Below are 23,460 nucleotides of genomic sequence, written 5' to 3'. Positions count from 1 at the left end.
GTGTCAACCTTCTCCTCTTCTGTGTCAACCCTGTCCTCTCTGTGTCAAGCCTGTCCTCTCTGTGTCACCCTTGTCCTCTGTGTCACCCTTGTCCTCTGTGTCACCCTTGTCCTCTGTGTCAACCATGTCCTCTTCTGTGTCAACCCTGTCCTCTCTGTGTCAACCCTGTCCTCTCTGTCACCCTTCTCCTCTTCTGTGTCAACCCTGTCCTCTCTGTGTCAACACTGTCCTCTCTGCGTCACCCTTGTCCTCTGTGTCAACCATGTCCTCTTCTGTGTCAACCCTGTCCTCTCTGTGTCAACCCTGTCCTCTCTGTGTCAACCCTGTCCTCTCTGTGTCAACCTTCTCCTCTTCTGTGTCAACCCTGTCCTCTCTGTGTCAACCCTGTCCTCTCTGTGTCAACCCTCTCCTCTTCTGTGTCAACCCTGTCCTCTCTGTGTCACCCCTGTCCTCTCTGTGTCAACCTTCTCCTCTTCTGTGTCAACCCTGTCCTCTCTGTGTCACCCTTGTCCTCTGTGTCACCCTTGTCCTCTGTGTCAACCATGTCCTCTTCTGTGTCAACCCTGTCCTCTCTGTGTCAACCCTGTCCTCTCTGTCACCCTTCTCCTCTTCTGTGTCAACCCTGTCCTCTCTGCGTCAACACTGTCCTCTCTGCGTCACCCTTGTCCTCTTCTGTGTCAACCCTGTCCTCTCTGTGTCAACCTTCTCCTCTTCTGTGTCAACCCTGTCCTCTCTGTGTCACCCTTGTCCTCTCTGTCAAGTCTGTCCTCCTTTTCCCTCTCCGTGGCAGCCACTATCGCGTGTCAACCTTGCCCTCTTCGTTTCACCCTTGCCCTCTGTGTGTCACCCTTGCCCTCTCTGTGTCACTTTTACCCTCTCCGTGTCACCCATTATCTCTGTGTCACACTTACCTTCACTGTGTCACCCTCACCCTCTCCTTGTCACCTATTTAAGGACTAAAGGACTTTTTCCCCACTGATTTCCGTGATCCAGCTGCTGTGCTGTATAATGCCTCCTATTTTTTATAAAAAAAAAATATATATATTAGGCCGGGGCCCCACTGCACTGGCCCTGGTGCGAGGGAGTGCAGAATGTGGAGCGGATGCCTGCTCTAGAAGCCACAGATGTAAGTGGCGCGCTGCCAGGCCACGCATCCACTAGCGCCCGGGCAGCAGCACATCAGCGCTCTTTCATCCCGTCATGGGCTGCAGCCAGGGTGACAAGCTCCCTGCTCCCCTTGGAAGGTGGTAAGCAGGGAGATGTGGGGCGACCCAGCCTTTCATGGCTCCCAGCTCACCGTATGTATATATATGTGTGTGTGTATATACTGGCACTCCAAGCTTTTCAAAGCGTGTATTTAAAAAAACATGGAACAAACCATGTTTGTTCCATGTTTTTCTAAATACATACTTTGAAAAGACCTTAGAGTGCCAGTATATACACACACACATATATATATATATATATATATATATATATATATATATATATATATATATAAAGCAGGCAAATATATGTTTAATAGGCATTACGGTGCTGTACCCATTTCGGGTGTGTGTAGGGGAATGATTGTTTAATAATTGCTGCATACTAGATAGAGGGGAGAAGGTAGGTTGGTGAAACGATGGTAATGGTGGTGGGCCACTTGCTTGTGTTGCCCCCCAGGCTGAAAGTTGCCAGCCAGCCCCTGCCCACTATGTTCTGTTACTAAGCAAACTCCCCACATTTGAAACATTTTTTTTACCTGCAGTGATGTTTTGCGATAAGGTGATTTACAAAGTGCAGAGCGTGCACACTGACAGTGATTTATTATATGGGAAAGTAGGCGTATTACTTCCTACAGTTCTTTTGCAGAGGGAAATGCTGATGATTTGGGAACTGCTCCACGAAAGTGAATCTGCAGATGTTTTGCTGGAGCTGTTGGAGAAAGTCACATCTAAGCTTACCTCCCCAGAAGTCTTATACTGTACCATCCTTAATTCATTAAAATACTGTACTGCTTGGTTTAACTACACCCATAACTTAAATAATAATAAGAGTGAGCAGACATGGGGCTGTCTCTGCTCACAGTACATGGACCACTATTGTGTATGTGACAGGTTTGATTTTATTAATTGAAAATTAATTCACTGTGAACGCACCGAAGAGGTGTGCAAGGCTGACAATTGTAAGTGTATAATAGGATCTTGATTACTGTAGCTCTATCTGACAAATATTAGTATCTCTATTTGAAGGAAAGCACATAGCATAGCATCTACATGGGGACTTTGCTACCATCTTATTCAGATAACATGCTCCTGCAGATTACAGAATAGTTCATGCTTATTTAGCACTAAATGACCTAATGATAATAGCCTGTTTTTCACATTATTTTTCTATGGATGATCACGTGGTTATTAGCAGTCAAAGGCATTAATCCCACCACAACTGTGTGTAAGGCTTTGCATGCATTTTATTTCCCCCTTTATTCCGCTATGCCATAAAGGGAGTTCCAACTTTTGTATTCATATAACATTGTAAACTTAGTAGAACAGTATCTTGTAGTCATCCATATCATCATGTAGTCATCAATAAGAGTCATCAATATCATCATGTAGTCATCAATAAGAGTCATCCATATCATCATGTAGTCATCCATATCATCATGTAGTCATCAATAAGAGCCATCCATATCATCATGTAGTCATCCATATCATCATGTAGTCATCAATAAGAGGCATCCATATCATCATGTAGTCATCCATATAATCATGTAGTCATCCATAAGAGACATCCATATCATCATGTAGTCATCAATAAGAGTCATCCATATCATCATGTAGTCATCCATAAGAGACATCCATATCATCATGTAGTCATCCATATCATCATATAGTCATCAATAAGAGTCATCCATATCATCATGTAGTCATCAGTAAGAGTCATCCATATCATCATGTAGTCATCCATATCATCATGTAGTCATCAGTAAGAGTCATCCATATCATCATGTAGTCATCCATGTCATCATGTAGTCATCCATATCATCATATAGTCATCAATAAGAGGCATCCATATCATCATGTAGTCATCCATAAGAGACATCCATATCATCATGTAGTCATCCATATCATCATATAGTCATCAATAAGAGTCATCCATATCATCATGTAGTCATCAGTAAGAGTCATCCATATCATCATGTAGTCATCCATATCATCATGTAGTCATCAGTAAGAGTCATCCATATCATCATGTAGTCATCCATGTCATCATGTAGTCATCCATATTATCATATAGTCATCAATAAGAGGCATCCATATCATCATGTAGTCATCAATAAGAGTCATCCATATCATCATGTAGTTATGCATAAGAGTCATCCATATCATCATGTAGTCATCAATAAGAGGCATCCATATCATCATGTAGTCATCCATATCATCATGTAGTCATCAATAAGAGTCATCCATATCATCATGTAGTCATCAATAAGAGGCATCCATATCATCATGTAGTCATCCATATAATCATGTAGTCATCCATAAGAGACATCCACATCATTATATACTTCCATGGGGGCCATGGATGGTCGCATCACGTGGAGCTCCGATCTCCCATCCACGGAGCTCCACCATCCACGGCCTCCGGAGCAGCGTGGCGATGGAAGCGGCGGCGGTGGGCAGAGGAGGCGGTCGGAGGGAGTAGAGCGGAGGAGGCGATCTGAGGGAGGAGACGGTGAAGAAGCGAGCGCTGTGTCCCTGGTGCAGGATGCAGCGACACCCGACCAGAGGCGGACGGCGCTGTGCTCCCCCCCGCAGCACCATCGGGCAGCACTGCGGGGGCCCCCGGCAGCACCATCGGGCAGCACTGCGGGCCCCCCCCCCCCCCCGGCAGCACCATCAGGCAGCACTGCGGCTCCCCCCCGGCAGCACCATCGGGCAGCACTGCGGCCCCCCCCCGGCAGCACCATCGGGCAGCACTGCGGGCCCACCCGGCAACACCATCGGGCAGCACTGCGGGCCCCCCCGGCAGCACCATCGGGCAGCAAAGCGCCCCCCCCGGCAAGACCATCGGGCAGAACTGTGGCCTCCCCCCCTGGCAGCACCATCAGGCAGCACTGTGGCCTCCCTCCCCTGGCAGCACCATCAGACGATCACCCTGCACACTGCATTTGGGGAAATGCCAGAACAATGCAGGTGGGGGAAGGGCAGGACCTGCATCACACCAGCTATCATCCGGCCAGGTCAGGGGGCACATTGACCATGGGGGCCCTGGCATGACACCCAGAGGCCAGCAGGATCACCCCCCCCCCCCCAGTGACTCTCAGCCCAGGGAGGGCCCAACTACAGCCCCAGGCCTCACTGTCTCTCCCCAGTGACTCAGTGACTCTCTCTGCCCCACCACCAATTCCCACCACCACACCAGCTTTCCACGCTGGTTTCTCCCACAGGAAGATGGCCCGTTGAGGCCTACAAGATGGTGCCGCAAATGGCTGCCAAGGAACTGTGCACTCAGCTACTGTATGTAACCCTGTGTCTTTGCTCCAATATTACCTGCCTGGCTGGTGCAGCGACCAGTGGCGCCGCTGATGGCTGCCTAGGCGCTGTGCAGCTCAGCTGGTATGGGTTCCCTGTGTGATAACTGTAACTGTCCCTGCTTATACTGTTACCTACCAACTGCTGCAACGACCAGTGGCGCCGCTGATGGCTGCCTAGGCGCTGGGCAGCTCGGCGGGCATGTGTTTCCTACATGTAATGTCCTCAATGTAATGTATGCAATGTCCTCTCCCCCCCTATCCCTGCTTGATGCTGCACTGTAAATCCGCAGAAAATTCCTGGTGTGCGCAAGCACACATGGCCAATAAAGTTGATTCTCTTCCCAGAGAGGTGGTAACGGCTGGCTCATTAAATGCGTTCAAGGCAAAGTTGGACAAACATTTACTGGAGAAAAACATCCATGGGTACAAATAAGAAATATAATTTGTCTGTAAAATACCAGAACCTACCAAATCAGCAATGGATATCTATACCAGGTTGAACTAGATGGACGCAAGTCTTTTTTCAGCCTTACCTACTATGTAATCTATGTAACTATATCATCATGTAGTCATCAATAAGAGTCATCCATATAATCATGTAGTCATACATATCATCATGTAGTCATCCATATCATCATGTAGTCATCAATAAGTCATCCATATCATCATGTAGTCATCCATATCATCATGTAGTCATTCATATCATCATGTAGTCATCAATAAGAGCCATCCATATCATTATGTAGTCATCCATATCATCATGTAGTCATCAATAAGAGCCATCCATATCATCATGTAGTCATCAATAAGAGCCATCCATATCATCATGTAGTCATCCATATCATCATGTAGTCATCCATATCATCATGTAGTCATACATATCATCATGTAGTCCTCCATATCATCATGTAGTCATACATATCATCATGTAGTCATACATATCATCATGTAGTCATCAATAAGAGTCATCCATATCATCATGTAGTCATCCATATCATCATGTAGTCATCCATATCATCATGTAGTCATCAATAAGAGCCATCCATATCATCATGTAGTCATCCATATAATCATGTAGTCATCCATAAGAGACATCCATATCATCATGTAGTCATCCATATCATCATATAGTCATCAATAAGAGTCATCCATATCATCATGTAGTCATCAGTAAGAGTCATCCATATCATCATGTAGTCATCCATGTCATCATGTAGTCATCCATATCATCATATAGTCATCAATAAGAGGCATCCATATCATCATGTAGTCATCCATATAATCATGTAGTCATCAATAAGTCATCCATATCATCATGTAGTCATCAATAAGAGGCATCCATATCATCATGTAGTCATCCATATAATCATGTAGTCATCCATAAGAGACATCCATATCATTATATACTTCCGGTGGGGGCCGGGGATGGTCGCATCACGTGGAGCTCCGATCTCCCATCCACGGAGCTCCACCATCCCCGGCCTCTGGAGCAGCGTGGCGATGGAAGCGGCGGCAGTGGGCAGAGGAGGCGGTCGGAGGGAGTAGAGCGGAGGAGGCGATCTGACGGAGGAGACGGTGAGGAAGCGAGCACTGTGTCCCTGGCGCAGGATGCAGCGACACCCGACCAGAGGTGGACGGCGCTGTGCTCCCCCCCGCAGCACCATCGGGCAGCACTGCGGGGCCCCCCGGCAGCACCATCGGGCAGCACTGCGGGCCCCCCCCCCCGGCAGCACCATCAGGCAGCACTGCGCCCCCCCCCCCCCGGCAGCACCATCAGGCAGCACTGCGGCTCCCCCCCCACGGCAGCACCATCGGGCAGCACTGCGCCCCCCCCCCCCCCCGGCAGCACCATCGGGCAGCACTGCGGGCCCCCCCAGCAACACCATCGGGCAGCACTGCGGGCCCCCCCGGCAGCACCATCGGGCTGCAAAGCGCCCCCCCCCCCTCCCCCCCCCCCCCGGCAGCACCATCGGGCAGAACTGTGGCCTCCCCCCCTGGCAGCACCATCAGGCAGCACTGTGGCCTCCCTCCCCTGGCAGCACCATCAGACGATCACCCTGCACACTGCATTTGGGGAAATGCCAGAACAATGCAGATGGGGAAAGGGCAGGACCTGCATCACACCAGCTATCATCCGGCCAGGTCAGGGGGCACATTGACCATGGGGGCCCCGGCATGACACCCAGAGGCCAGCAGCATCACCCCCACCCCTCAGTGACTCTCAGCCCAGGGAGGGCCCAACTACAGCCCCAGGCCTCACTGTCTCTCCCCAGTGACTCAGTGACTCTCTCTGCCCCACCACCAATTCCCACCACCACACCAGCTTTCCACGCTGGTTTCTCCCACAGGAAGATGGCCCGTTGAGGCCTACAAGATGGCGCCGCAAATGGCTGCCAAGGAACTGTGCACTCAGCTACTGTATGTAACCCTGTGTCTTTGCTCCAATATTACCTGCCTGGCTGGTGCAGCGATCAGTGGCGCCGCTGATGGCTGCCTAGGCGCTGTGCAGCTCAGCGGGTATGGGTTCCCTGTGTGATAACTGTAACTGTCCCTGCTTATACTGTTACCTACCGACTGCTGCAACGACCAGTGGCGCCGCTGATGGCTGCCTAGGCGCTGGGCAGCTCAGCGGGTATGGGTTCCCTGTGTGATAACTGTAACTGTCCCTGCTTATACTGTTACCTACCAACTGCTGCAACGACCAGTGGTGCCGCTGATGGCTGCCTAGGCGCTGGGCAGCTCGGCGGGCATGTGTTCCCTACATGTAATGTCCTCAATGTAATGTATGCAATGTCCTCTCCCCCCCTATCCCTGCTTGATGCTGCACTGTAAATCCGCAGAAAATTCCTAGTGTGCGCAAGCACACATGGCCAATAAAGTTGATTCTATTCTATTCTATCATGTAGTCATCCATATCATCATATAGTCATCAATAAGATTCATCCATATCATCATGTAGTCATCAATAAGAGACATCCATATCATCATGTAGTCATCAGTAAGAGACATCCATATCATCATGTAGTCATCAATAAGAGTCATCCATATCATCATGTAGTTATGCATGTCATCCATATCATCATGTAGTCATCCATATAATCATGTAGTCATCCATAAGAGTCATCAATATCATCATGTAGTCATCAATAAGAGTCATCCATATCATCATGTAGTCATCCATAAGAGACATCCATATTCATCATGTAGTCATCCATAAAAGTCATCCATATAATAATTTACTCATCTATAAGAGTTATCCATATTCATCATGTAGTCATCCATATCATCATGTAGTCATCCATATGAGTCATCCATAGTACAACTAACTTTTGACCCCAACTTCCCCATACTAGGCACCTCAACAACTGGAATAGAAGACAGATCTTTGGACCACAGTAAGGTCCTGAACTCCCAAAGCTTCTATTAGTGTTTCTATACAAGAATCTTATAAAGTACATACAATGTTTCCATCCACTCCCAACTCTAGCTGGAGACAATATGGGGTCTGAAGACAAATTGCTCCATACGTGGTGGACATGCCCTGCCATTACCTCATACTGGGATCTTGTATGGAACTTGATCTCTCAACCCACTGGCTTGTAGCTACCGATACATGCCAGAGTGGTGCTTCTGAAGCACCTGTCCAGTCAGCTAGTTCAAGTATTGAAATCATGTGGTTCTCCCCTCTAGTGATCCTTCGGGTTGTCATTCATAGCATCATGTAGTTATATATAACATCATGTAGTAATCTATAGATCCTTGTAGTAATCCATAGCAGCATGTAGTCATCTATAGCAACATGTAGTCATCTATAGCACCATACAGTATATACATATTTAGCACCATGTTGATATATATAGCACCACTAGGTGATTCATCGCGCCCTACGGGCGCTCTTCACACCGGCGTAAGGGGCTACGCCCCTTAATTTGTGAACATTTGTATTGTGAGAAATATGGTTAGAATTGTATGAAAGATGCCCTGTATTGCAGCTTCTGGCAGTGGGTGAGGGTCCAGCGTGGCAGCACAGGAGTACCGGACGGTGGCCCTGAGTCAGTGTCTCCTCCTACTGGGTGGGAGTTAGGGTGCATGAGAGCAGGAGGCTGGGATATGAGGCATGATAGGGGTATGTGGGCAACACAGCGTCAGCGATTACCCAGTGGTGGAAGTTACGGTTCAGGAGAGCAGGAAGCTGGGTAGTGATAGGGGTGTGTGGGCATACGGGGGACTAAATAGGGTGGTGGACACTGTGCAGCTTCTGCCAGTGGGTGAGGGTCCAGCGTGGCAGCACAGAAATACAGGAGTCAGTGTCTCCTCCGACTGGGTGGGAGTTAGGGTGCATGAGAGCAGGAGGCTGGGCGGTAAAGCATGATAGGGGAATGTGGGCAACACAAGGTGAGCGGGTCTCCACTGGCGGAAGTTACGGGGCAGGAGAACAGGAGGCAGGGCAGTGTCCTCCCACATTGATGGCAAAAGTATTCAACATCGGCCATAAACCATCGATTATTTGAAAATCATTGATGGTCGATGGGCATCCCTAGAACTGGAGGAGGGTGGGGGACAGTATGCAGCTCCCGGCAGTGGGTAAGCGTCTCTTCCCACTGGGAGGGAGTGAGCGTGCATGAGAGCAGGAGGCTGTATAATAGTGGTATGTGGGCAAGACATTGATAAAAGTTGTGGCGCTGGTGCAGAGGGCAGTGGGGAAACCTGCAGTGTGGCAGCCAGGGCCGGATTTCCCACCTAGGGGCGGTACCTGCTTGTGGTGGTACAGGATCCCCCATTGTCACGGGGGTACGTGAAATGCGGGAGCGGGGGCCGCGGTGGTCCGCTGGGGGGTGGAATTGCCGGAAGGGGGTCTGGGGGGTCTGCAAATTGCGGGAGGGGGGGTGGTGTGTGGGGATCCGCGGTTAGCGGGAGGGGGTGGGGGTCCGCAAATCGTGGGCGGGGGCGCGGGGGGGCTTGAATCGTGGAAAGGGGGGTCCGCAAATTGCGGGAGGGGGGTTGTCGGGGTTAGTGAATTGCGGGAGGGGGGGTTGCGGAGATCCGTGAATTGCGGGAGGGGCGTGTGGGGTGCCGTGAGTCAAGAGGGGGTGGTGCGGGGGTCCGTGAATCACGGGAGGGGTCATGAATCGCAGGAGGCGGGGGTCGTGGGGGGGCTGCGAATCGCAGGAGGGGGGGTGTGGTGGGTTGCCGTGAATTGCATGAGGGGGGCGTGAATCAAGGGAGGGTGGGCGCAGGGGGGTGGTGCGGGGGTCCGTGAATCGCGGGAGGGGGCATGAATCGCGGGAAGGGGGGTTGTGGGGGGTTCCGAATCGCAGGAAGGGGGGTATAGGGGGTGCCGTGAATTGCGTGAGGGGGGCATGAATCGCGGGAGGGGGGGTCCCCGAATGTGTGAATTACGGGGCGGTCGCAAATCGCGAGAGGTGCCGAGGGGGCCCGCAAATCGCGGGAGGGGGGCGCTACGGGGGGTTTCGTGAATCGCGGGAGGGGGGGGTCGTGAGGGGTTGCGAATCGCAGGAAGGGGGTGCCGTGAATTGCGTGAGGGGTGCATGAATCGCGGGAGGTTGGGTCCCCGAATGTGTGAATTAGGGGGCGGTCGCAAATCGCGAGAAGTGCAGAGGGGGCCCGCGAATCGCGGGAGGGGGGCGCTACGGGGGGTTCCGTGAATTGCGGGAGGGGGCGGCGCGAATTTCGGGAGGGGGGTCGCAAATCACAGTAGGGGGGGGGGTGCCGTGAATCGCGGGAGGGGGGGTCGCGGGGGGCCCTTTTAATGCCGGGAGGGGGGGGTCGCAGGGGTCCCGCGAATCGCGGGAGGGGAGGATGCAGGGGTCCTGCGAATCGCGGGAGGGGGCTCGTGGGAGGGAGGGGTCGCTGGGGTCCCGCGATTTGCGGGAGGGTCGCGGGGGTCCCGCGTTTCGCGGGAGGGGGTGGTCGCGGAGGTCCAGCGAATCGCGGGAGGGGGTGGTCGGGTCTGGGACGGATATTAGACAGCACTTACATCGACAGCCATTACATCGACACCACATCGACACCATTAGTTCGACAGCTCAATAGGTCGACATGGTTTAAGGTCGACATACCATTAGGTCGACATGTCATTATGTCGACAGCTCATTAGGTCGACGGCTCATTAGGTTGACAGCTCATTAGGTCGACATGTTTTTAGGTCGACACTGCCATTAGGTCGACAGAGTCTATGTCGACAGTCAAAAGGTCGACATGGGTTTTTCACTGTTTTTTGGCCGAAATGTCGACACAGTCGACATGGACACAGTTTGAAGTGTACCGCAGCCGCTCGCTATGCTTCGGGCACGGTGCCTCGCTGCGCTCGGCACACTATTTTATTCTCCCACCACGCCCTAGTGGATAGTAGGGCATGAAATACCGCCTGTCGGCACATGTCGGCTCAATAAACAGTGAAAAAACCCATGTCGACCATAGACACTGTCGACCTAATGGCAGTGTCGACCTAAAAACATGTCGACCTAATGAGCTGTCGACCTAATGAGCTGTCGACCTAATGAGCTGTCGACCTAATGACATGTCGACATAATGACATGTCGACCTAAAACCATGTCGACCTATTGAGGTGTCGAACTAATGGTGTCGATGTAATGGCTGTCGATGTAAGTGCTGTCTAACAATAGTCCGGGGTGGTCGCGGGGGTCCCGCGAATCGCGGGAGGGGGGTCGCGGGGGTCCCGCAAATCGCGGGAGGGGGGGTTCGCGGGGGTCCCGCGAATCGCGGGAGGGGGGTCGCGGGGGTCCCGCGATTCGCGGGAGGGGGGGGGTCGCGGGGGTCCCGCGATTCGCGGGAGGGGGGGTCACGGGGGTCCCGCGAATCGCGGGAGGGGGGGTCGCGGGGGGTCCCGCGAATCGCGGGAGGGGGGGTCGCGGGGGGGTCCCGCAAATCGCGGGAGGGGGGGTCGCGGGGGGTCCCGCGAATCGCGGGAGGGGGGTCGCGGGGGTCCTGGCAGAGGGTAGGGATGTGCAGGAGTAATGGTGGATGGTGGCTGTGGAGTAATGGTGGATGGTGGGCGTGTACTGTAGCCCTGGCTGGGCGGGGGGAGGTGATGTCAAGGGGGTGGAACGTCAGACACATGAAAGTGAAACTGTTCTACACAGGAACGTTCTCCACAGGGGTTAAGTGACAGATCTGGCTAAATATATAAGAGATATAATCATACATAGCACCATGTAGTTTATAGCACCATGTAGACATATATGGCACCATGTAATCTATAGCACCATGTAGACATATATAGCACCATGTAGTCATCCATAACATCATGCCATCCTTGGCATCATGTATTAACATATTGAGATTATTGTTAGCTATAATATTGGTAACATCATTGCCATTGCAGTACCCTGGACTAATGTCCTCCTATTTATCCTTCTACCCTTCCTATGCACGATAAGGAAGAAATTGCTTTGCAGTGGTGTGTGTGTGGAAAGGGGTATTTGCTGCATTTTTCATATTTGTAATCCTTTGATTTATTAATCCAGCAGGTTGGGTTTGTCACTTCCTTCTCATCTTATTTCTGACTTTTATTCCTAGTGTGGATTTTTTAAGCGGAAGCAATACCAGGATGAGAAGCTGCCACAGTACCATGCCGTGAAGATTCCAAGAGAAGAGCGACCTATGGTCCTGGAAGAGAAGACAGGGACCATTAAAAAGAAAGACTGGGTGACAAACTGGACTGAGGATGGGTCCGTACACAACTGTTCCTAACCTCCTCTGAGTTCCTTCCTCTTTTACGCTGATCCTTCCTGTGAACTGTACTTATGGCAAGGCCGGATCCTTTGGTTTTGGGTGGTTTCTTATATTTGGTTTTATTCTGTTTTGTACAGTATATTGAGAAATTACCATATTTGGAGAGAGTAAAGCTTTGGCTTGATCTCTGCTGCTTGAATCGTTCAGCTCCATCAGCCACCTCAGTGGCCTCAGCACATTACAGCCTTTGAAGTGACGGACATATAGCTGTTTTTGAACCTTGTATCTACAAATAATAATGTGGGCTTCCCAGTAAGAATATGGAAAGCACTGTGAGTCCTTTTGAAAATGAAGATCACTATTGATGGATTCTGTTCCTACAGTCAACGACACTGATACTGTAGCATCACTGGTTGCCTGCAAGTCTAGAGTGCTGCAGACTTTCAGGATTGTACAGATGGGTAGCTGGACACTAAGTGAAATAACAGACTTTATCTACTACAATAAGAACCTGACGTTATGTTATGTATATATTTGTGAGAGTGTGGACATAGTCTCATTAACTCCATATACAACTTCTTCACCATAAATCTGTATTCAATCTCAGGCGTTAATGGTTTGAGCATCATGGAGCAGTGCCGGTCACAGAGGGGGTTATTCTAGTCCATTCTTTCTGACAAAATCCTTCTTAGATGGACAAAACCATGTGCACTGCGGGTGGGGCAGATGTAACTTGTGCAGAGAGAATTAGATTTGGGTGGGGTTTTTCTTCAAAGTGAGATCTATATTGAAGTGTAGAATCATGCAGTCAGTATTTTCCCTGCACAGAAACAAAATAACTCACCCAAATCTAATTCTCTCTGCACATGTTACATCTGCCCCCCTGCAGTGCACATGGTTTTGTCCATCTAAGAAGGATTTTGTCAGAAAGAATGAACTAGAATAAACCCCAGAGAATGGTTGCATGGATGGCAGCAGTTGCCCCAAGTTCTACCATCTATTTTACATGAAGAGGAATGTTTATGAGTGCTTTTACACGGTGACATATTGACAGAACATAAATGGGCTGTGTGAATGTTTAATGCGCCAATCCATGCTAACTTATCAAGCAGGTACGATAGATGATCTAGATTCTAGACAGAATATCTCCAAATAAAAAAATAAGTTTATTTAAAACTCCCTATTACTGACAGATTATTCCAGAATGATTACATTACGCCATCTTGTATTATTATTGTTTGACATTTTTATTGTATTTTCTGGGATGTACATAGAGAGTAGGGTGGGGAGCACTAGATATAGCTGCACTAGATATATCTGCATCTTAGCCACTTTTACCTTACAATATAAATTTAAATAAGCCATCGATTTTAATGAGTATACTGGCACTCCATTAACCACCATTGATGATGTCAGGTCTAAGCACATGGCTATGGATTAGTAACTTAAAAGCAAAACCTTGAACAACTTTGATTATGGTACTACAGAATATATTACCTTGTATTATATAGCTTATATTACCATATTATTAATGCAGATGAAAACAAAAACAAAAAATATTTGCTATTTAAAAATATTGTCCAATCCTGCTGTAATTCACATTTTATTGCTCACATTTCAACTCTTTCATCTTAATTAAATGGGTGTTCTAGAGGAAACATCATTGATTGTCATGTATTTTAAAGGAGCCTGCTATTATGTAATGAAGTGATGAGTACTCTATTTTGACTGCACATAAAAGTGGCAAAATTCTAAAATAATCATAGAAAAAAGTTCCAAGTCCAGGTAGAAGATAAAAATAAGTACACTGAATGTGGCAATTTTATTTGTTATAGAACAAAATCATGCATTACATAACATCACACACAGTAAAGAGGAGTAGCATTTTCATGGATCATAATGCCCACCAGAACACAGTGGTACTAATGTCGCTGTAGCACACAAGTTATTTTAGTCTAGGGCCAGAAGTACAGCTGACTGTGTTTTATTACAGTACATTTGAAGGAAAGTGTTTGTGAGCTGAGCTGCAATTGGTTGTAAAAAGCATAGCCCCCAGAGTTCAACCCTTTCTGATACATACAGTATATGCATGATGGCTTATTCTAAGTTGCTATAATATGCCTTTATTTATATTAGAATTATAAGGCACTTGAGGACCATTATGAAGCTTATATTGATTGCATAGTGCAATGTTCCACAATCTTGTCATTGAGACCCATAGCATTACCAACTACCACGTTTTAATGATTCACAGGTGACCAGAAAGAAATGAACAGTTTTGGGTCCTGAGGACCAAGTTTAAGAAGCACTGGCTTGTGTACATACACCAAAGTCAGGATATGTCAGGATATGCAGAGAAAGGATGAAGAAGATATCAGTTGGGTTATGGATTACGTTGAAAAGGAATCTGCTATGATATGGATATGGAGATGTGGGAAATGTTTGGGATAATTAGGGCCACATGAGTCTCAGTTTCACATGATAACTTTCATGAGCTACAACTGAGCTTTGTGCTTCACCTAGATCATGAGTTACAGCTGAGCTTTATGCTTCACCTAGATCATGAGCTACAGCTGAACTTTATGTTTCACCTAGATCATGAGCTACAGCTGAGCTTTGTACTTCACCTAGATCATGAGCTACAGCTGAACTTTTTGCTTCACCTAGATCATGAGCTACAGCTGAGCTTTGTGCTTCACCAAGATCATGAGCTACAGCTGAGCTTTATGCTTCACCAAAACAATGAGCTATAGCTGAGCTTTGTACTTCACCAAGATCATGAGCTACAGCTGAGCTTTGTGCTTCACCTAGATCATGAGTTACAGTTGAGCTTTGTGCTTCACCTAGATCATGATTTACATTGAGCTTTGTGCTTCACCTAGATCATGAGCTACAGGCGAGCATTGTGCTTCACCAAGATCATGAGCTACAGCTGAGCTTTGTGCTTCACATAGATCATGAGCTACAGCTGAGATTTTTACTTCACCTAGATCATGAGCTACAGCTGAGCTGTATGCTTCACCGAGATCATGAGCTACAGCTGAGCTTTGTACTTCACCAAGATCATGAGCTACAGCTGAGCTTTGTGCTTCAACTAGATCATGATCTACAGCTGAGCTTTGTACTTCACCAAGATCATGAGCTACAGCTGAGCTTTGTGCTTTACCTAGATCATGAGTTACAGCTGAGCTTTGTGCTTCGCCTAGATCATGAGCTACAGCTGAGCTTTGTGCTTCAACTAGATCATGAGCTACAGCTGAGCTTTGTAAGAGTGAGTTACCAAATAAGAGTAGCCTGGCAAGCCTCACATCACAGTGACTGCCATTTTTGTGTGCGAGCCCCAAAGAAGTGTGGACTGTGATACAGTCACAAGAAAGCTGGACCCTATCTGAACTAGTTTTCTTTATTTTCTTTTTTTTCTTTACAGAAGTGGCCAAGAATAAAATTAATTGTAACAAAGATTAGAGCTAGCCTACTGGAAATCAATTGTGCCTTGAATTTAAAATTGATGCTGTTTCTTCCAGATCCGGCATCACAGGTGATCATTGTGTTGTGTCCTTTCCTCATGTTCTAATGTATAGGTCATCTGTACAAGGTGCTGTTACCATTACACTGGATGTGATATATATATATGATCATTACAAACCCTAATGTATAGTCATAATTTTGAGGACAATATTTGTTGTCATGATAAAAGCCTTCAAAATTGATATATAAATAAATATATTTATACAATAATATCTTTGAGTGCTTGATTTGATCATTTTTTGTACAGATATCAAGAAAATAAATATTGCCGAATCCTTATCCACGCTTAAAAGCAAATGAGCAAAAATATGTTAACAGTATCTTTGCCCCTACAGTGACTGTAGCCTGATTCAGCAGTGGTTGGTTACAGATATGTGATGTTTTCATAACAATGCAATGAATATGGAGGCCAGGCTCTCCATCAAAGGGAAGACACCAGGCCCTCCTCCACAAGAAAGAGGCCATGCTCTCCATCAGAGGGAAGAGGACAGGCTCTCCATCAGAGGGAAGAGGACAGGCTCTCCAGCATAAGAAAGAGGCCAGACTCTCCAGCATAAGAAAGAGGCCATGCTCTCCATCAGAGAGAAGAGGTCAGGCTCTCCAACAGAGGGAAGAAGCCAGGCTCTCCATCAGAGGGAAGAGGACAGGCTCTCCAGCATAAGAAAGAGGCCAGACTCTCCAGCATAAGAAAGAGGCCATGCTCTCCATCAGAGAGAAGAGGTCAGGCTCTCCAACAGAGGGAAGAAGCCAGGCTATCCATCAGAGGGAAGAGGACAGGCTATCCATCAGAAGGAAGAGGCCAGGCTCTCCATCAGAGGGAAGAGGCCAGGCTCTCCATCAGAGGATGGAGATTTTCTGGCTACTAGGTAGCAGGAATGGCAACCAGTTGGGTCGCACAGTCAGCCAATGGTGCCAGGGAAGATCCCATACTGCACCCTAGGATGCAGTTTACATCAGTAATGGAACAATTGTGTGTTTATGAAGTTATGATTGTACATTGATGGGATATTTTTTTAAACAATGTTTTTTTAATACCCCTGTGTGCCTACATTGGTGAGTTTTCTTGCATCTGCATTATTTATATTTATTTTATTTGGTACTCAGAAATACGTACTGGGGAGCAGCATTTACACATTTTCATATGTGAGAACGTTAATAAGAGTGCGCCTGTTGCAATTACTCATATTTCTGTATAAATAATGCATTCATTGTAGATGCTCAAAGTCATATTTACTGTAGAACAGAATAGAACTGATGTTAGTACATCTGGCCCTATATGTTTTGTAAAAGGAAGACTTTGGTAAAGAGGTTTAAGTACAGGGAAGATTGGTCTTAAGGTGGTCATACACTAGAACAATATCCGCAGTCCAATGGGTCAAGAGGTCGATCCTCAGATCATACGTGCTGCATGTATGATCCATCGGCTTTGCTTGAGGTTGTAAGCATGCGCCCTATGCGAACCAGATCGGACAGCTGACTTCCGCTGACAGCTACCTGCCCCCCTGCATCTGCGTCACCGGGAAATTTGCATGGTAATGCCCAGCGTTCGCATGGGAATGCCCATGAAACATTGGGCGTTCCCATATGCAAATTGCCCGGCCCCACGCCACCACCCAGACTTCTGTGTGGGCACTCGCACACAGCAGCTGCATATGCACATAAAAGCCTATGTGCAGTCGCAAACAATTGGTCCCCAGTGCAAACGTGAATCTGAATAATCCCTCTTGTCTGCCACCATTGACACAGTGTAATCTAATCCAACAGTGGATGACATGTCATTCTAGGCCAGTGTTGGCTAACCTTGACACTACACATCCCAGCATGCCCTGCATCAGTTTTAGCATGGCCAAATAGCAAAACTGTAGCAGGGCATGCTGGGATGTGTAGTTCAACCACATCTGGAGTGTCAAGGTTAGCCATCAATGTTCTAGGCCCTATCACTAGGTCATCTGAGAGGAATCTTCTAAAATGATGTATATCCAAATGTAGATGAGCCCCAAAGCAGTTAGTAAGAGCTACTATACTTGGTAAAGTGCTGGGAAACGGTGCTGATGATTCAATGTAAATGTATCTATCTATTATTCCTCTTTTCCCCCCAAAATGTAAAAGTGTAATGTGGGCTAGGTGGAATGAGGGAGATTGCTAGACTAATGAGGGAGAGATGGAGATTGCTGCTATTACAGGGAGTCTCCTGCAGAATGCAGGAGGGTAGACAACTGTGGGTAACTATGGGTCAGAGATTACATATAATATACATTATTGGACTGCCTAGACTAGGAGAAAGACAATTTAAGGGTTACTTTGTAGTCGTGCACTAATAGTGGCTATAGGGAAAATCATGGCAATGTTATTCTAATTTTACCAGTTAACCCCATAACATGCATTTAATATAAAAGAATAGTTGCTTCTGTATGCTAAAAAAAAAGTAACCCCTTCCCCCACAAATAACCTGGGCTCCCATCAGACACTTTAAGCAAGCTGGGCATGGTTTACTTGTTGAACTGTAGTTCCATACTACTTCAAAATGATCATTACTTCCTGGAACCTCCATCTGTAGCTCTTGAAAGTACAAACCTATACATCTTTCTTATGACTATCCCATGACTATGTTTACATTAGTAACAACAGTTACACACGTAAAAACAGTTTCAAATAAAACAAAAATGGGAAAAAAGAAAACGAACCGAACAGGTACACACAGCATGAAACGGGGTTGGAGTGGGATTGCTTCATATTGGTACAGGATCCAGCAAGACAGCTAGACTCCTCTTCTCCCAAGCATGATGAACAACAACAACCTATTTCTTGTCTAGTACACACTTTTTAAGGTCTGCAAAACACACACAATCACAGCCTCCACCTCAGGAATCTGCCCTGTCATATATGGGGTTTCCTAAGGATATAAGCAGGGGCTAGCTAATTTACTTTCCTTTTGAATCTGAGCAATTAGCCATCAACAGCCAAGCTTTGACACTTTAGTATACAGAGCAACCCCTGGGGTCAGAGTCAACAAACCTTGTTGAGACATACCAGGCAGACCAGATCTTGATCTGGGTCCTAGGAGAAATTGCTCCCCTTTGTTCCTATGATGAGGAGAGCACACCATATAAGAAACATTATTGTAAACAGAGCATTGACTTCAAAGGAAAGGGGATCCCATCTGCCTTCCTGCTTCACTCCCCATTCCTCCCAACCATCCAGGGCAAAGACAGGTCACTTTCTCAATTACATTTACAGTTAGGACAGAATGGCGTGGTACAATTACGCTCCTTCTGGCGTAAAAATGGCGGTCGCTCATGACAAGATGGCGTCCAATCATGACAAAACCTACTGTTAAATAGTAACTATTCCCTATGTTTTCTTTACAAGAAGAAAACATGTCTGGTGATGTGTACCAATGTAATAACAATTAAAGGCAATCTTTAGGTTTACAACATATATTTTATTCAAATTTGACTTGTAGTTACAAAATGCAGTTTAATGACCTTCAACACCAGATTTCTGTCACATTTGCAGAATAAAGTAAATGTGATAAAGAAAGTATTCTAGGTAACGCACAACCACCAAAACACTATTGGCAACATTTATGAAAGTGTCCCATTGCAAGTGCAAACCCAATGGAAACTTCTAGGAAAAGTGTTTGGTTGCTATGGCTTACAGGCAGCACAAATGTGTGGTGCAGGGCTATAATGTGAAAGACAAGTGACACCTAGGGCATTGTGCTAGGCATATTCTCCCTCCTACACACCCCTTATGCATGCCTGCCCTGGTCTTGAGAAAGGGTGTATAGACTTTAGTTAAGCAGACCCATTTGAGCTCTTGGGCAAAATGTAATAGGGTGGGATTTTTAGACATGCACAATTTAATTTGCATGTTTTGCTGTCAAAGTGCTATATAGTGCACTTTGTCCAAAAATGTGCATCCTATTACATGTGCAAATTTTGGAGAAATTTGACATGTGCTATATGGAGCACTGTGTCCAAAAATTTGAACACTATTACATGTGCAAATTTTGAGAAAGTTTGACATGTGCTATATGGTGCAATTTTTTTAGCGGTCTAAAAAAAAATCGCACCCTATTATATTTCGCTCCTTATGTTATGTTACACTTATCTATAGAATTTATTCCTTACCAAGCATAAAATATGCACCTACACCAGCAGGAATTTCATGATGATGACGATGATGATTAATGAATACTTGCTCCGAAAGCATCTATATGTTATATTACCTGACTGTTATTGCAAACTCCTGTGTCATTAACAGGCCAGATGTTACCTGGTGATAGACGTTGGGTTGGCTGTACTTTACACAAACAAGAAAATGTGTGTGGTCCTTTTTTTAAAATATGTGACAAATATAAAATGATTAACCATATTAACATACATAAAATAATATTTCAAGGCTAGCTGTACTGGTACTGCATGCTGTTTTTGGCTCCTCCTTAACTCTGAGCTGTCATTTTTTGTCGTGGAATGAGGTATGGCATGCTGATGTTACCATGGCAAACAGTGCAGCAAATTCACTAAAATCTATTTCAAGGTCATGGTTTGCATCCAAATCTCTGAAAATGATATCAAGTGTTCGGGTATCCTTGATTTGCTGTAGATAGAAAAGAAAATACTGATTAAAATATTTTAATTCAGAAGTTATTAATACAGCATTTCAAGATGCAGAAAAGTGACGTAAAAGTAATAACATTTGGAATCCAGTTGTAAAAATTGCTATAAGTCCCAAAAATTCTAATACACAGCCTAGGTTATTGTAATTGGAAATAATGCACAGAGAGAAAATAAGTCTAAAGCTGACTTATTGGTAGGTTTGTTTGTTAGTACATCGGAATTAGCAATGCACTTAGATTACTGCCAGGTTTAGCTAAAATTCATTATAGTTACACCATAAAAATGATTTGAAATCTCCATACCTTATTTGCTGAGGAAATGTTGTATTATTTTATATTATAATATATTGTTGGTGTATTATTCTGATAATACATGGTAAGTTATTGTAACATAGGGGCAGATTTATTAAGCTCGGTGAAGTGATAAAGTGTCTGGTTTTTATCACCGGCCAATCAGCTCCTAACTGTGAAGTTACAGGCTTGTGGCCAGATTCTCTAAGCTTCAATAGTGATAAACAGCCAGCCAATCAGCTCCTACCTGCCATGTCCCAGACTGTATTTGAAAAATGTCAGGCAGAAGCTGATTGGCTGGCTGTTTATCACTCTCTATTTTATCACTTTTGAAGCTTAGAGAATCTGGCCCCGGTTTGAAAAATGACAGGTAGGAGCCGATTGGCCGGTGATAAAAACCAGACACTTTATCACTTTACCGAGCTTAATAAATCTACCCCATAGTTCTTGGTTGTGTGACCTTCTTTACAAAGCATGCAGACTTAATACATTGCTCACCTTCACAAACGTGGACATCTGGGTGTTTATCAACTGTTTCAGATCCTTTTTCCTCAGCTTGCAGTTTTCTCCAGAGTAAGAATGGAAGACCCTGATGATATTCACCATGGAGTTTTCCAGCTCTGTCAGCTCTTGCCTGTAGGACACAAAGAGAGCTACTGATGAGTAAAGATTGCCACATCTGTTGTGATTATGTAGCCACTATGCTAACATTATAATTACATTATTGGGCAAATATCTCGTCATGAGCAGAACCTAAAGAACTACAATGCCCATACTGATCGGATCATTTTAGGGCACAGTGAAAAATGTAGTTCCAGAATGGCAGCTCCCAGTCAGTGTGGGAATCTTCTGGCAGCACTAACATGCTGCATTAAAGACAAACTACCCCTTTTACACCAAAATGCTGGGTCTCACCTGGGTTTTTGGACCCGACGTTTGACCCCTTTTTACACCGGCGTCCACACCTGGCATAATGCAGGGCAGGTGACTTCAGTGGAGGTGGGTCCTGGGCGGGTACTTGGAGAGCATATCATCTCCAAGCACCTGGAAATCCACCAGCTCGGACTACCATGATGCCAACCGACAAGCTTGGAGCAAGCCCAGCACCCAGAAAAGCTGCTGGGCTGCCCCCAGCCTCTGTGCACCCCCAGCCTCAATCTATGAGGTGATTGGATGCTGCACACAGGCATCCATTAACCTCTTCCCCAGCATCGTTGCTGTCTGCATAATACAGCAGACAGCAGTGAGTTCTGTACATGCCCCCTGCCCAACCTCCGGACTGACCGCAAGACGCTGCAGTTGGGAGGTATGGGCTCCACCCTTGGTGCAAACTGGTCCCGGGTATTATGACACGGGTAAACCGGTTTACACTGCCCCTGTACCTGGGTTTAACCTGGGTCAATGAGGGCCCACCAACTCCTCTAGGGATCATGTTCCAAACTATGCACTTGAATTACACATATGTTACATTAGACGGCACAGAACAGTGTTGTATTTTTTACAGCTGTTATGATTGCCACCAGATGGAATTAGATAGTGATGTTACACTTGCCTAGTAATCTTTTAGTATCCTGCAAGCTGTACCTTCACCAATAACAGCCGCCTTTCCTCGGTGGATAGTCCACCAATTACCAGGATGCCGCCAGGTCTTTCCACAGACAAGGCTGCTATTGTGCAAGGTAAGTACGGAACTGGGGTCAGACAGGGAAACAAGAGGAAGACCCAGACACACAAGCCAAACAGAACTTTAGCTCACTACCGTGTGCGACTGGCACAGGACCACTGCAGCAGATGGTACACACTAGCCCACATTACTGGAGATGGGGAACCAAGCAATGGTTACTGAACTGCAATGGCCGAGGTGTAAGCGGTGCAGTCCCTGGTAGCATCTAAACACAATACAAGCAGACAGAAAACAGCACACAATGCAGGTACTCCCAAATGGACTCGCTGGACCGGACTGCTGATTCACACATTGAACAGATCAATAACTGACCAGGAAATGGGATGTTAGGCACGTAATCACCATCTAACAGGCAAGGATATCAGGGAGGAGTGCAGCAAGCAGGAGCCCATCAAAGTGATTTTGACTTAATGCGGCATAATGTGAACTTGGGGCACTAACATATTTTTATTAGGAGCACTGTTTTGAGTCAAAATGAACTACAAAGAGGCAAAATGCGAAGTGGTGGCACTACAAGGTGGCATATTGTTAACTAGGGCACCAATATGTGAGCTAAAACTATCTAGTGCTCTAATATGGGCCCTACAATGAACAATTACTCCAGGGTGGAACTATTGCTATTGGGCCCACTGAGGACTAGTTACTCCCACGACTGTGTATATGTCTGACTTTATGTAATTATAACATTATTCATATTAAATGATGAATCACAGATAAGATGTTTTATTGACAACTATAACACTGTCTGCTTTTTTGCTCAAGCATCATTTCTATGGAGTTCTCAAAATTTCAGCTAGAAAAGGTCACTGCTTCCACAGATCTCAGGTTGTAATGACTTCAATGCAATATAAAGATTTCTAATAAGGAGCATTTTTATTGAGTGCTTTTCAACCTTGGCCAAAACACAAATGTCAGCATTTTGAAACCATTCCAACAATTAAAATACTCATGTCAGCATTTTCTTCTTCTGAAGAGAGAGAGGCAGTCCCGCAGGTAACCCTGCTGACAGATCTCACCCGGATCTTGCTCCGTGCAAAGCTGTCACTCAGCACTCCCCATTGGCTCCTTTCAACACTGATACAGCGCCCGCCGCCCCCAAGA

General features: G+C 46.4%; 2 protein-coding genes across 6 annotated transcripts in view; one reads left to right on the top strand and one right to left on the bottom strand.

The window, feature by feature from the left end:
* The window catches only part of ITGA7 (integrin subunit alpha 7), a 157,736-nt gene extending 141,763 nt beyond the window's left edge, over positions 1–15,973 (top strand). For all 3 annotated transcript variants that reach the window (XM_083169119.1, XM_083169118.1, XM_083169116.1), the window contains one exon: positions 12,080–15,973. In XM_083169119.1, coding sequence (XP_083025245.1) covers positions 12,080–12,253 — 174 coding nt within the window. In that variant the 3' untranslated portion in view covers positions 12,254–15,973. The remainder of the gene's footprint in view (positions 1–12,079) is intronic.
* A 2,484-nt stretch (positions 15,974–18,457) lies between these two features.
* LOC146057640 (protein S100-B-like) overlaps positions 18,458–23,460 on the bottom strand; it is a 58,405-nt gene continuing 53,402 nt past the window's right edge. The window contains exons 2-3 of one of the 3 annotated variants that reach the window (XM_083169114.1): positions 21,174–21,309; positions 18,458–20,365 (exon numbers count right to left, since the gene is read on the bottom strand). In XM_083169114.1, coding sequence (XP_083025240.1) covers positions 20,222–20,365; positions 21,174–21,309 — 280 coding nt within the window. In that variant the 3' untranslated portion in view covers positions 18,458–20,221. The remainder of the gene's footprint in view (positions 20,366–21,173; positions 21,310–23,460) is intronic. The other 2 variants (XM_083169115.1, XM_083169113.1) reach the window with 2 other exon arrangements.

This window comes from Crinia signifera, chromosome 2 (assembly GCF_055691185.1).
Source record: "Crinia signifera chromosome 2, ASM5569118v1, whole genome shotgun sequence".
Classification (NCBI taxonomy): Eukaryota; Metazoa; Chordata; class Amphibia; order Anura; family Myobatrachidae; genus Crinia; species Crinia signifera.
This window is presented reverse-complemented; position numbering and strand designations above follow the sequence as displayed.